The sequence below is a fragment of the Leptinotarsa decemlineata genome, unplaced genomic scaffold, assembly GCF_025532065.1.
Source record: "Leptinotarsa decemlineata unplaced genomic scaffold, Ldec_3_MD MMD2_tig00000505_RagTag_RagTag, whole genome shotgun sequence".
Lineage (NCBI taxonomy): Eukaryota > Metazoa > Arthropoda > Insecta > Coleoptera > Chrysomelidae > Leptinotarsa > Leptinotarsa decemlineata.
The window spans coordinates 3,719,057-3,732,622 of NW_027412549.1; the positions used below are offsets into that span (position 1 = coordinate 3,719,057).

The 13,566-nt window shown below is 33.1% G+C and overlaps 1 protein-coding gene across 1 annotated transcript in view; it reads left to right on the forward strand.

Moving 5' to 3' along the window:
- The window catches only part of olf413 (DBH like monooxygenase olf413), a 132,028-nt gene that overhangs the window by 101,072 nt on the left and 17,390 nt on the right, over window positions 1-13,566 (forward strand). Inside the window, exon 3 of the mRNA XM_023173385.2 lies at window positions 405-569. Coding sequence (XP_023029153.2) covers window positions 405-569 — 165 coding nt within the window. The remainder of the gene's footprint in view (window positions 1-404; window positions 570-13,566) is intronic.

Genomic DNA, 13,566 nt, shown 5'->3' on the forward strand with positions numbered 1-13,566 from the left:
AATTTTTTTCTCACTATTTTAAAATATAACCCAAAATACGAACACCCTTTATTGAGTAAAACGTGTTTCGAACATTTCCTGCTTACTTAGTGCTCTCCCTTTTTCCAAATCAAATATGGAAGTTATATTCATTCTTATATTGCTCCTAGTTCATCAGATAAGACATACATTTTCATAATAAACCAATATTTTCAGTACATTGTGGAAATATTGCACCGCAAACTAACCAGCTTTTCCAATTCTCCCAATGAATTCCACCCCCGATAAAGTACAATTTTCTTCATATTCGAGAGAACTTTTCACCTAACGCAATAATAGGAATTTCCCGTCTTTTCCCAACTACAGTTACAAAAATACTTCAACAACGAATTTCTCTTTATAGAGTTTGTTTCTTTTTGTTACAGGACCGCCATGTCAAGGACTCAGCCGGAAGTGCAATAGACAGAGAGCCGGAAGTAGATCCCAGCCAGGATTACCAACTTTTATTGGGATACGAGAACAACACTCACACTGTGCTGAGATTCAGGAGGAGGTTGGATACGTGCGATCACCATGATATTCCAATTACTGTAAGTATATAGAGTTGATTTTTGTAGTAATTTTGTTCTACTTGCAGAAAATATACGAAAATTGTTCACTGGCTAGAAACTGTATTACATTTTTTGGGTCATATAAGTGAACATATAAGTGAACACGGAAGTGAACATAAGAAGGTTCATTCAACTTTTTTAACGAATCGGTTTATCGATTATCATAATATCCGGCCACGAATTCTATTTGTATTCCAACAATCCCTCAGGAATAAAAACAATTTTCTCCGGATTCATACATTAGCATAAAATGTATCAATTGACTTCGTGAACTTACATCGTAACGAAAAAAGTTATAAGAGCTCTTTGATGTTCTTTGATCCCTGAATATCCACACAGGCAATAACAAACTTGAAATTAGAAAATTTCTTGTAGGAACTTTTGAACAGATATTAATCAAAATTACTTGGCTTCAGGTTTTGGCTTATCGGAGTTGGATAAATAAAGAAGTTCCTCAACTCCTTTAATCATCTTCGTGTGGCAGACTTCCAGCCCAAATTTGCTCACTACTTTGCAGTTCATTTTTATCGGAAATACCACCATCGTAATATCGAACTGACGGAACAATGTGTTTGAAGTTTTTGTAACTTTATGTTTGGTAAACATTTTACCGCTTGATGAACAAAGTTATCAAAATAGTAAAATTGTTCTAAGTATTCTGGCTAACAAAATAAATTGGGAAACTTTTTCATGGTCTTTCTCACCTCATCCGCGATGTTATTCATTTCTATTATTCCTATGAACACAGTATGTTTATAGAACTAAATACGTAGAAGAAAATTTCACGAAATTATACAGTCCACTTGAAATAAATACTAATTTTCTCACTTCGTGATCTGACTGTGATAATTATAACCTCATAATAAACACGATGAGAAAGCAGACATTGAACATAGTTCATAGGACTATAATATCTATATTTTCAGTTCGAAAAGACAAATAAAAGTCGTCAAGCTATGTGGGAACGCCAACGGGCATACGAGAATTAATTGCCCCGGTATGATTCATTTGCATGTTGGATGTGAATGAACTTCCACTGAAAAATAAATAGTTTGCTCAAATATAGATAGCTGAAGATACTTTTGTTGTTCTTATCTGAATTGACAGGATTTTACATTTTATTGTGACCTCTGAGTTGTCAGTTCTTCCTTTCCATTTTCCTCGTCAGCTAGCGTTAAAGGTGATCTTGGTGATTTAGTTCAAAATTGGTGATATTCGATAAGAATTAGGGGATGGTAGGTTTTTATGTTTTGGTAGGAGGTCTTTATCAATGAAGAGTTCATATATTATGTCAAATATAGAAATACTTTTGTCGTATGACCACCGTTATGACGATAGTCATGATAACCAACAACAAAATATAAATATTCACCCCCCCCAGCAATATCCCAAAAATATTCAAAAAATGTCGAAAAAGTAATTCAATTGAAAAATGCATAATTTAGTTCATTTTCATGGTTGTGAAAAGTGACTTTTTCTTTATTGAACATGAAATTCTGAGTTTTTTCTAGAAAGCTTTTTGGCTCACTATTTTCCCATCAACTCACAAAGAGTAGGGACATTCCAAAATTTACAGTCGCACAAGAAAGGGTAATCTTTCTGTGAAGAACACAATTAAAATTGTCCTACTTTAATGATAGAATATCGTTTGGCCTTTCAACTTCACTAGCCTGAATTTATGAAGTTATAAAATAAATAGTTTTAATTAATAAAAATTCATCACAAGAATGCGTATATTAATCACATACATTTCATTCGAATACAAATTGGAAGAAACTTTGCATCCATTATAACAATTATAGTTATAGATTTTTTTGAAGTAAAACTTCCTTACGCACCCTTGGGCGTTACAAAAAGTGTGATCGGGTGAGGCGAACGGAAGTGGTATAAATTAGTCAGGATAGAAAGAGAAAGAGGTTTGTTTCGTTTATCACTGTAGGCGCAAGAGAGAGAGAGAGAGAGATGTGCGAGCATACATTCACGATCGAGTAGGCTCTGAGGAATTAGGAGAAAACTATTATACGTTGCCACTGATTTTAGCAGGAAATTTCGATGTTAATTTCGCATCGATAGATGAACATTTCTTGATGAACTTTTTTCAAGATAAATTAGAACTTCAAATGAATAAAAATCAAAATGAGTCTACCACAAGGCATGGAACAGCAATCAATGCAATTTTCTTTAGATATCTTTCTAATTTTCATTCGAAAACATATGTATCTTATTTCTCATAGTTCAAGCCTATTGTCTCGGTCTTACAATCAATCGTCATAATTATTGATGTATCCGATATTGAAAACAATTAATAAAAATGAAAAATCTATTCAAAAATGTTAATTTATCAATGTAAACCCATAATAAATTTGAATATTTCTAGAAGCTATAGATATGATAAGATATTTGAAAAAATTTTGGCAACAACTCAATTTTCTCATATCAAAGTGGGTTGGAATTGCAGTTGAAGTATTCATCCAACCCTTCAAATACAATTTCAAACAGAACTGAGTTCATTAGGTTAGGTCACTTCATATTTTGTTGTCATTCACAGGTCGCTGAACTAGTCTGCAGCTTATGTGGGAATGCAAACAAACAACCATGGGAAAATTAATTGCTTCAATATTACGTATTTGCATGTTATTTAGTTAAATGTCAATTAACTTATTAAACGTCGTTGCTATACGAGAGCAAAGCAAAGAAGACATTTATTTTTACAGAAAAAACTTCAATACCATCATCTCTGGGAAGTGGTTAGAGGGATAATTACATTTCATAAATGTCTCGTTTTTATAGCTAAAGCAGGGTTATTTTCCTCATTGCATGCATATAGAAGAAATTCGTTCTAGTAATAACCCTTCACTATTGGTGATTTTGTACGAAAAGAACGTACAGATTTTTACACTCGATTAACTTTGATTTTAATTATATCAATTTTTTTTAAAAACGAATTCTTTCGAAAAAGTATTCCGTACGTTACTTGCCACCCCGGCTTCACACGGATGCAATTTCATTGGGAACATAGTCTCAAATTTGAAAATAGAACGATTGTTTTGCCAGTCAAGCCCATGCATTTTTCCAAAATGTTAATTTGTAGTGATCCAATTTTCTTACAACTAGTCACGAAAATTAGATGGTACTTATTTTTTCCATGAAAACAGTTTGAACTTTAGACGCGGTGTTAGACTCAAGAGATCTGTGGTGTGTTTGAGTCACGTGGGTCAAAATCAAGTCACAAATGATATACACTTAAACACGCAGAAGATGTATTGGATATTTGAAATATATCGTGATTCATTCGTTTTACATCTGTTCACTGGAATTTCAAAATAAAATTTTTCGGAAAAGTGCAGAAAAAACACTACTCCAAAATTTTTATTTGACTAATTTTCAGTAGGTTTCATTCTCTTCTTTTCAATGTTTTTCAGAAACACAGAAGTGTAAAATGAATGAGACTCATGCTGTATATAAAAAGAATGTTCATTCAACGAAAAGAATTGAACACCCGTAACTTCTGGTCCTCCATATCATATGTATGAAGTGCGTATGGGCAATTAAATAAATGCAAGTAGGTACATAGTGCACTCCATATTGAGTGATGATAGCCGTAGGAGAAGTAAGGAGGTTTGATGGTAAACTAGTTGTTGGAGCTATAGGTCAGTTCACATGGAAATCAACGCATTAACTAACCCGTGTAGATTCCAATCCAGTGAAAATGTAGGGATAAAAAGTGGCCTCTGTGGCATTGATAGTGGATAATGTGTAGGTTATCAATAAAGTAATAGACTTTCAGCATTTTTATTGGCAATGTAATTCATAAACGGATAATTCAGATAACTCAAAGAGAAATTCACATGTTCATAGTCAACATCCGTAGGAACGTCCCATTTTTTTGAAAATATATTATAATCCAAGACCTGAAAAATCAGCAGTAGCTCATCATATTTTGCAACAAAACCATTCCATAGACTTCAGTTCATTAAGATTAGTTAGACAAGTTAACAACAACTGACAACTAGATGCCTATTTTTTTGAAAATATATTATAATCCAAGTTGTTAGCTGAAAATGCTATAGTTATCTATATCGAGGTTTGTTGGAATACTTTCTGAAATTGGCTGAGTAATTTTTTAAATTCATCCATCAAAAACAAACATACAAAAAACCAAGTCTTTTTTCTTTGTAATACAAGTATATGAGTTTAGATTATGCGTTAACCTCAGAGACACGTCACCAGATCTCACAAATTACTTTCTTTTTGACTAATACAGTTACATTGGTTGTCTTCATTTTATTCATATTTTGATGAAACATAATAGGTAAAATACGTAATCCTTCGTCGAATTGATAAAAAAGCTTTATGTTCCAACAAACTTCAGTTAGCTTCTTTGCGGTTGAATCATTAAAAAAGTAGTGAACGAAGTGGAATCTTCTCGAGAAATCATTAAATTTAATATTAGTGAAACCAAAAACCTTTTCTCAACACCAATTCCATATTCAGATTACTAGGACGACTGGCCAAATAAAAATAAACGATCGGAAATGAAATTGGCTGTGGTTAGAATTGAGTATTTTTATTGAATACAGTTTTATTTTCACTTATGATAATTTCATAGTATTGAATATTCTAAAGAGAGACTGCTTTTTTACCAATCATAATGTCGGAATAACTGTATGGAAGTAGAACAGTGTGAAATATTTATATGCAAAACAAATCGTTATACAGGATGATTCTCGATGTGTGTCAGTTTCACGCTGTAAAGTCTATTTCAAACAATGGTAGAAAAAACGACTATAAAAAGAATATTCGAGAAGTCTTCATAAGCGAACAACAAATATTTATTGGTATATATTTTCGACTTTTGATATATTGAGGTGAAATTAGCATTTGTGAAAAAAATTATTTTAATTTTGTTAGTAAAAAATTCGCCGCAGATTACTATATTTATTTATTTATTTGTATCCAAACAGATCAAAGGTCTAATTACACGGGTAATGAATATAAAATAATCATCACATATCAATAATTATAATCATGAGAGTCGATTGTGTACGTACTCACATACTTTGAAGTTGAATAGCAATGAACTATATGTACTCTTTCATTGAATATGGTTGTGAAATTGATAATAATATATGTAAATTTGCTTAGGGATAGAAAAACTTATTCTTGAACAGATGAAAATTCTAAATCTAATACATTTGTATACCGTGTCGAACAGATGTATTCAAGAAAGGATCTAATATTGCTCTACGATATTATCCTTCAGGTAGAGTTCAATTTAAATCTACAAGCACACTACATGTATTGGTCAGTCTTAGTATAGTCACGAGAGGGGATCTGTTCGTTGTAACCACCAACGGAATGGATGAGTAATACGGGAAGGGACATTGAATCTCAGTAATGATAGGATTCCTGGTGCATTTATCTTACTGTTTATTACATTATGAAAAAAAACATCATGGTGAGGGATCTCCTAGTTTCTGAAGAGAGAACTTTGAAGTCATGTCTAAGCTGATTAGATCTGATAACTTCATAGTCAGCCCTAACACGATTCTGTTTGTAATATTTATTTATTTTGTATTTTCTCGACTGCATTGATTGTGGACCAATATTCACCTGACCATATTATATTTGCAAATTCCAATTTAGGTCTCACAAGTGAGTAGTATATAATTTTATAGTCCCGAGTTTGTCCAGTAACGAATCCTAACATTCGATTGGACGATTCAACAATATTTTAAATATGTTTGGCAAACGATGAGGAACTATTGTGATTTACTCCAAGATCTCTAACCTCAGAATATCTGTGGAGGACTTCCTCATCCATCATATAATCAAAAATAACAGGAACCTTCAAACGAGTTATTGTGATGATGCTACATTTGTTAGTATCAAATTTTAATTTATTTGAGATGTTCCATTCATGGAGCCATTTTTTCTAACCAATAACTTGTTATCTATTAGTATCGCATAGAGAGAAAGGTCCAAAATTCATCTTTCTCAAAAACTGTTCTATTTTTGATAATAGATAAAAATCTGATTGATGGATTTCCATTCCAATAATTCCTTAAAAACAATCGGATACTGCGATCCGAATAATTCTCTGTCTTAGGAATTCTGTCAACATGTCTCATTTTCCGGTAAAAATCCGGAACTGGGGCGTATCACGTAGTTGCTACTTCGTGAAAAATACTGAAAATACACATACGGGAAAACCATCTATGAATCGTGCCTTTCGCTTAACGAGTTTATCGAGCGGGGCTGTGCTCCGCCTGACTGACTTCGGGAGTTTCCCGAGTTTCTCAACATTTCCATTTGTAAAAAAAAATGTTATGGTTGCCAACGAGAAAAATAGTGTAAGGAAAGCTCGTATGGAATTTATAAACAGGCCGGAATTTAAGTTCGTGTGAAGTTTTCGAGAAGCAGCACCGAACTACAAATATGTAGGTGTAGGTACGAACGGAAAAGAAAAAGTTTTTAGAACGAAAATTTCAGCCACAAAAGAAACGTGTGTAGCTTTACTGATAAGTAACTATGGAATTAACAATTTCGGAATTCAGGTGACCGTTCAATGCAACAAAACTGGAAAGCAGTAAGGTTTCCAGATCCCAAATCTGAATGTATATTGGAAATTAATTGTAATAATCGATGTTTTTTTCAAAAACCCCAAAAAAAGCTTTCGAAGTTCGAAGAAAAGTGCATCTCCAAATACCTGTGTTCGGGAGATTACTTCAAAAAATTTACAAATGAATTGACCAGACACAAATGCTAGTGAATTGATGTATCAAGCCTAATTAAACCACTATGATATTAATCGTGAAAAATATCTAGTTTTCTATCTCTGAACTTAAATCCATTAAAAAATATGTAATATATAGTTGTGGATCGATACAATTTTGATGGTAGAATATGTGATAAGTTACAGCCCGAAATATGATGTAAAAACTAAAGTCGAGCATTCATCGCAACGTGGACCACATTACTGAGAATACCCACCCTTTCTCACCCTGCCACTCAACATTGAGAAAGTGAAGACCGTCAGAGAAGCGCTTAAGGTACGTGTCTCCAAAAACATTTCAGAGGGAGTGACTTCGACGAAAACAAACGAGAAGGTCGAAGCTTGGGAGCAAATTACGCTCTGCAAACTTCCCGTTATCCTTAGTTTGCATCTGAAGTTTTTCAAATACAGCAACTACCGTTGCACGAAGATTATCATGGCTTTTGATTTTGAATTTGACTTGAAGTTTGATTCGACTTTGATATCGTCAGAAACACAGTCTCCAACAGAGAGACAATACAAGCTATTCGCCGTCGTTTACCACGAAGGCAAAAATGCCAACATTGGACACTACGTGACCGATGCCTTCCACGTCGGCTACAATTGCTGGATTAGGTACGACGATTCTTCGGTCAAGACCGTGCAAAATGAAGTCGTATTAAAACCCCAGGGAACGCGAGTTCCTTATTTGCTGTTCTACAGGAAAAGCGATATGATCCTATATAAATAAGGTTGCTACTTTTACGTAGAGTTCAGCGTCTGGAATCTTATGGAATTTCTCTTTTTAGTTTTTATTGAATTTGATATTTTTTTTGGTTTTAATGAATTATTTTATTCTTTCATTAGTGATAGGTATTGTTCAATTTTTAATGTTATATGTATTTCATTTATAAATATATGATTTCAATGTCAAATTAAAAAAAAAAAAACTTTTTATGTAGAGCGTTTCGGAAATTTACCAATAATATGTTTAATGAAGTAATAGATCCAAATAATAGTTTTACTGAGTATTACTGAAGTTCTGTCCCATCACCAAACCGTTGTTTTTATTACCTCGATACCTATTTCAATCACCAAGTGATCATCTTCAAGAGAAAGATTAGTTACACTGGCAACCTTTTCTCTACGAGTCGGATAGAATTTGGATGAGCTACTTTCTTGCAGCTCACCCAAATATCTTCACAATTTCAAACATGGCAGACAGTATGTCACCGAAAATCCATCTGAGAACAAAAAGATTTTTCAGAGATATTCAATACACAACATACAACAAATATTATTTGTGACTATTTGCCTGTTTATTTCCCACCGTGTATTCTGCACCGTGTGACTGGTTGGTTGGGGTTTGCTCCTGCATTAGCCTGTGTGTCACCAGTCGAGCTTCTCTTTGTAGATGTGCAGTGATGGAAGTCCAAGTAGGATCTCAAGTGCTGCAGACTTTGTATGCCGTGTAATGGCCTTGTTCTTGTCCACCAAGTCACTACACCATATATGTTATCAAGGGTGTCACTACCCTTGTATATAACCAGAGTGTCATTTTTTGGTTCAGCCCCCAGTTTTTCCCGTACATTCTTCTGCAGATTCTCAGAGCCATCCTGGCCTTTGAAGCACCCAAACAATAAATTGATATATAATTTTGAGTATCTGTTCAGTTCATCATCTGACATATTTTTTCTGATCCTACAAAGGTTTCTGGTGAACGAGGTTTTTGTAACAGAATTGTTCAAGGCACCAATTCCACTTTTTTGTCCTTATTTACAATGTATATTCATTAGAGATGTGTGCTCTGTAAACTTCACTTTCTCTGAAACGATTCAATAGTAATGAAATAACAGATAGGATATCTTGGTTTAATACGAACTAGGTACACTCGAATGAAAAGTGGGCGATGAAATTTTAGTGAAAAAGTGTACTGAGTGTGAAATTCTTCATTATTCATATTTCAAACTCAATTCTTACATAATATATTGAAAATTTATTTCAAAATTATATTCCTAAACTAGAACATGTTCTAATTAAAAATACCGTCCCTCATTAAAATTGGTAACGAATCGTAACTTTCGCTTTCAAAAGTGATTTATTACCAGTCGGTTTATCGTTTGTGTTGTACTGGGAAAGAATCAATATATTTGTTAATATGGCCTAGCTTTAAGGCCTAATCTGACAGACCCGGATGATATTTCTACCTGGGAAGCTTTTTAATCAAGAATCCAAATTGCGAACTAATTAACGAAACAAAAATATTAATGAATCCGCCTTATTTTTATTTGAGATTTATAGGCGATAGCTGTTTCATACTTTTTCCTCGTGAAATGAGTCATTTTCAATTTCAATATTACCGTCGTTAAATTTTCCAATTGAGTACTTCCAAAAGTAGACAAGAGCTAGGTTAGAAATTTTCGTTTTGAGTTGATAATAATAATGATAAATTTTTCTGACATCTGAAATTTGTTATAGCTATTCGGATTCTTAACCTTTATTGCAAGATTGAAAATACAACAAAAGACAAATAATTGGAAATAATCAAATATTTGCTTTCATGAACTTGTTCACTGAATAAAATTGCTGTGATATTAAAAAGTATTTTTAAAATTTTTTGGAAGCTATTTATAGTTCACTTTAAGCATGGTAACGACATAATTTTTTATTGTTGAAGATAGTATATACAACTAGTTCTACGAGATTTACCAATTCAGCTGTTTCTGTAATATTGAATTATACAGACTAATTCCTTCTCCTAGGCGTGATCTGCATAATACAATAAAGTCGGTGTTTTTAGAAGTAACTCGATATTTAATCAGTTCTCTCCGGTGAATCGAGTAATTTTCATTGCACTGAAATGGAACTTATATTAGAATCCGTATACCTTTCTTAAAAAATAATAAGTAACGGTAGAAAAATTTATGAACATTCACGCCACTATCAAACTCCTTCAGTAACCATTTTCTCCACCTAATTTAGAGAAACCTCATTCCATTCAAAGTTACGTAAACCGGAGAAAATGCAAATTTTCAACCGTGGCTCCGCTGTATAAAAGACATAATCAAGCACTCTTGCATCTTGACTACAGAGACAAAACAACTGAATAAGATCCAGCGCAGCAAAGCGGGACTTTGTTTATATTTCTATTTTAAAAAGTCTCTTAAAGTGTCAACAAGATTGATACTATGTCTGCTCGAGAGAACAGCCCCTGTCAAGGATCTCACTGTTTTTATTCAATCGTATGTAAAGAGCTTTAAATCTTGAAACAATGGACTGATCCTTTTAAAGTCCGTAATCAGATTAAAAGTTGAGGTTTTCGAGCCGGGTTTGAACCGTATTTACATAAGTGGTCGGTTATTTATGTCACCACATGCAAAGTACTTTGAAATATAATAAAGTTTGCTGCACCCATAAGTTATGTTTTATGACTTGTTTATGTAATATTTGTAGTTTGGTACAGTTTCAAGGGAGTTATACCTTTCTCGTGAAACAGAATAGGATTGTGTCACTTCAAATCAGGTCAATAAAGAAACTATGTAAAAAGAAGAAAAAGAAGTAGACAACGATAACACTATGATAATTATTTAAAAAAATTTCGTTTGCATTTTATAACTGTGTTGACAAAAGTTGAAGAATCAGTTGTTACGTTTGACAAAGAATTATTTTATAGTGCGAGATGAAGTTGATGAGTTCTGAAGTCCAAGATAAATCTCACTGCAAACATGAAAAACGGTTCTTTTCTCTTGCTATATCTTCTTTATGTGGCGTGGATTGATTCGAAATATTCCCCAGTCTACTTGCATCATAGCTTTCATGTGAAAGTTTCGATCTTCTCGCCTACGACGTTTTAAATTACACTATGATGGATATTGCTAACTTTGCTCGCACAATCACAAATAACATAAGTCCAATTAAAGACTATGATATGTTGCGATATGTAAAGAAATCTACAAAATGAATTTTTCGTAATTGGCTAAAGTTGATATTCATCTTAATCAGTCTAAATTCTGAACACTTGTACATTCAACGAGCACTATTACTCTTTTTTCCTGACACGTATACACATAAATACCTGAGGAATATAAGTAAGTGAAAAAGTACCATAAACGAGGAAAAATAACGCATCGAATAAGTCCGAATTTTTAGCACAAATTCTTCTACTTTAAATTTGTGGATGTTTTATCACATACGACAAAAATTGTAAATACTAATACTGCCATGTAGTATATATTGCTTTATAAAATTAATGTTTTTTCTGAAATTGAACTTTCTTATAGTTTTACTCTTTAATCACGGTACATACACTATATGAAATTACAATTTATACTCAATTCATAGAGCCTGCATGTTAGTTAGTTCATTAAAAATCAATTAATTTTGTTTTGGTTGGTATTCGGATTTTTCCGGCAGAACCGGAAACCAATCAAAACATTGAGGCCAGTCGTGAAAGTTGTCTTTTTTTTAGAATAAGAAGAAGAGTCTTGTTGAAGAGAGAGAGTTGAAATCTTTCAGAAAATTAATTAGTTGGCTAAATATACCTTTTGTAAACCATGGAAATTATCAGATGATCATCTTACTGAAATTATCTTTATCATTGAAAAGATCAACAAAATTTTGAAAAAATCACTTTGCACAACACATATGGCAGATTTTACCAAAACCCCTACATATGTTTCCCGCTTCTAAATGCCCATTAAACTGTCAGTTTTTTCCGCCCTGACGTTTGCTTAAGCTCCTTCAGCCTTGAATAAGTATGTGCAAGTCATGGTGATGAATTTGCCAGCTATTACTGCCATTAGTTGGCAAAAGAGGGTGAACTATGTCAAACAAATGTCGAACTCATTAATTTCGACGTTTTGGAGTAATAATTCAGTGGCGTTCTCCTAGCAATGGATACTGAGTTATTAAAAACCTTATATTTCTGAAAAGATTGGTTTTTGAGCAAAAATCTCTTAGTCTTTTTTTAGAAATATTGTGAAAATTTCCAAAGAAAGAAGAAAGTAATCAACGAGCGTTTTCAATCCTAGAAATTTCTAGAGATACACTATGAATGACATCTCTTCAAATTTGATAATGAATGTTTGGAGTAACAAACCGAATAAGAAAACTCAATGTTCAAATGTTTGAAAGTAGTTGTTTGTGATGGGCTACCGCTTTGCAACTGAAAATAACTTATGTGCATTTTTGTTGATTAGTTTCTTCCTTTCTCCGAAAGTTTTCCACAATTTTTCTATAAAGATTGAGAGGTGGAAAGCCAAAGAACTTTTTCAGTTATGTTTATCTTGAGGTTCTGTAGAATAATCATTGAATAATATTTCAATAAATTAAAAGTGGTATATTTTTAAGATAGATTGGTTTTCGGGAAATGAAGGTTTTGGCTTTATACAGCTCCATATAAAAAATATGGGAATCTTCAAAGAAAGAGAGAACGCTATCAATTTCAAAATATTATGTGTATGCAAAGATTTTTGGTATGAATATTATGAAGAAAGGTTTTAATAATACACGATTTTGCAGTAATAAATGAAACTACATGATAGTATTAGAATATATGTTCGTTATATGTTGTCTTTCACAAGCCGCGCATGTCTCATAGCGGTACAAAACTATTATTTTCCAGACAGCTCAAAGAACTACCAGTGTAATTCGGCTACAGGTATTTACTTTGTTTTACAGAACGTTTATAATATTAGGGCAAATATCATAAACCACACTTTTTGAATATTACAAAAATGAAATCTACAGGGGTTAAATCCGCTGAGCGCGTGGACCATTGGATCGGACCTGTTCCATCAATCCGTTAGCGTTCGTAGGTAGCGTTTAAATACCTCGTGATGAATTAAGAATTATGTGGAAAGCATTATCGCTCTACCACAACATGATTATCTTTTCATCCAATGGAATATATCTTAGCAGCTCAGGTCTGCTGTTGAAACACCAAGAAATAACGGGTATCTAACGAAATATCCTCTAAATAATGTGGTTCAATTATGCGACCATTAAATAGCACACGTCACAAATGTATATCTCAAATTCCTTGGAAGTGTGTTTTGAGGCGCCAGTGTGGCTGTTTTACTGGCTGGTAATGCGTATCATTACTCACTACTCCGATTTTCTGAAAACGATATAGGTACATCTGACCATAAACTATTTTTTTAACATAGGATGGTTGTATAGTATTGTATCTGAGTATCGTACTACAGACAGTTCTTTTACTGA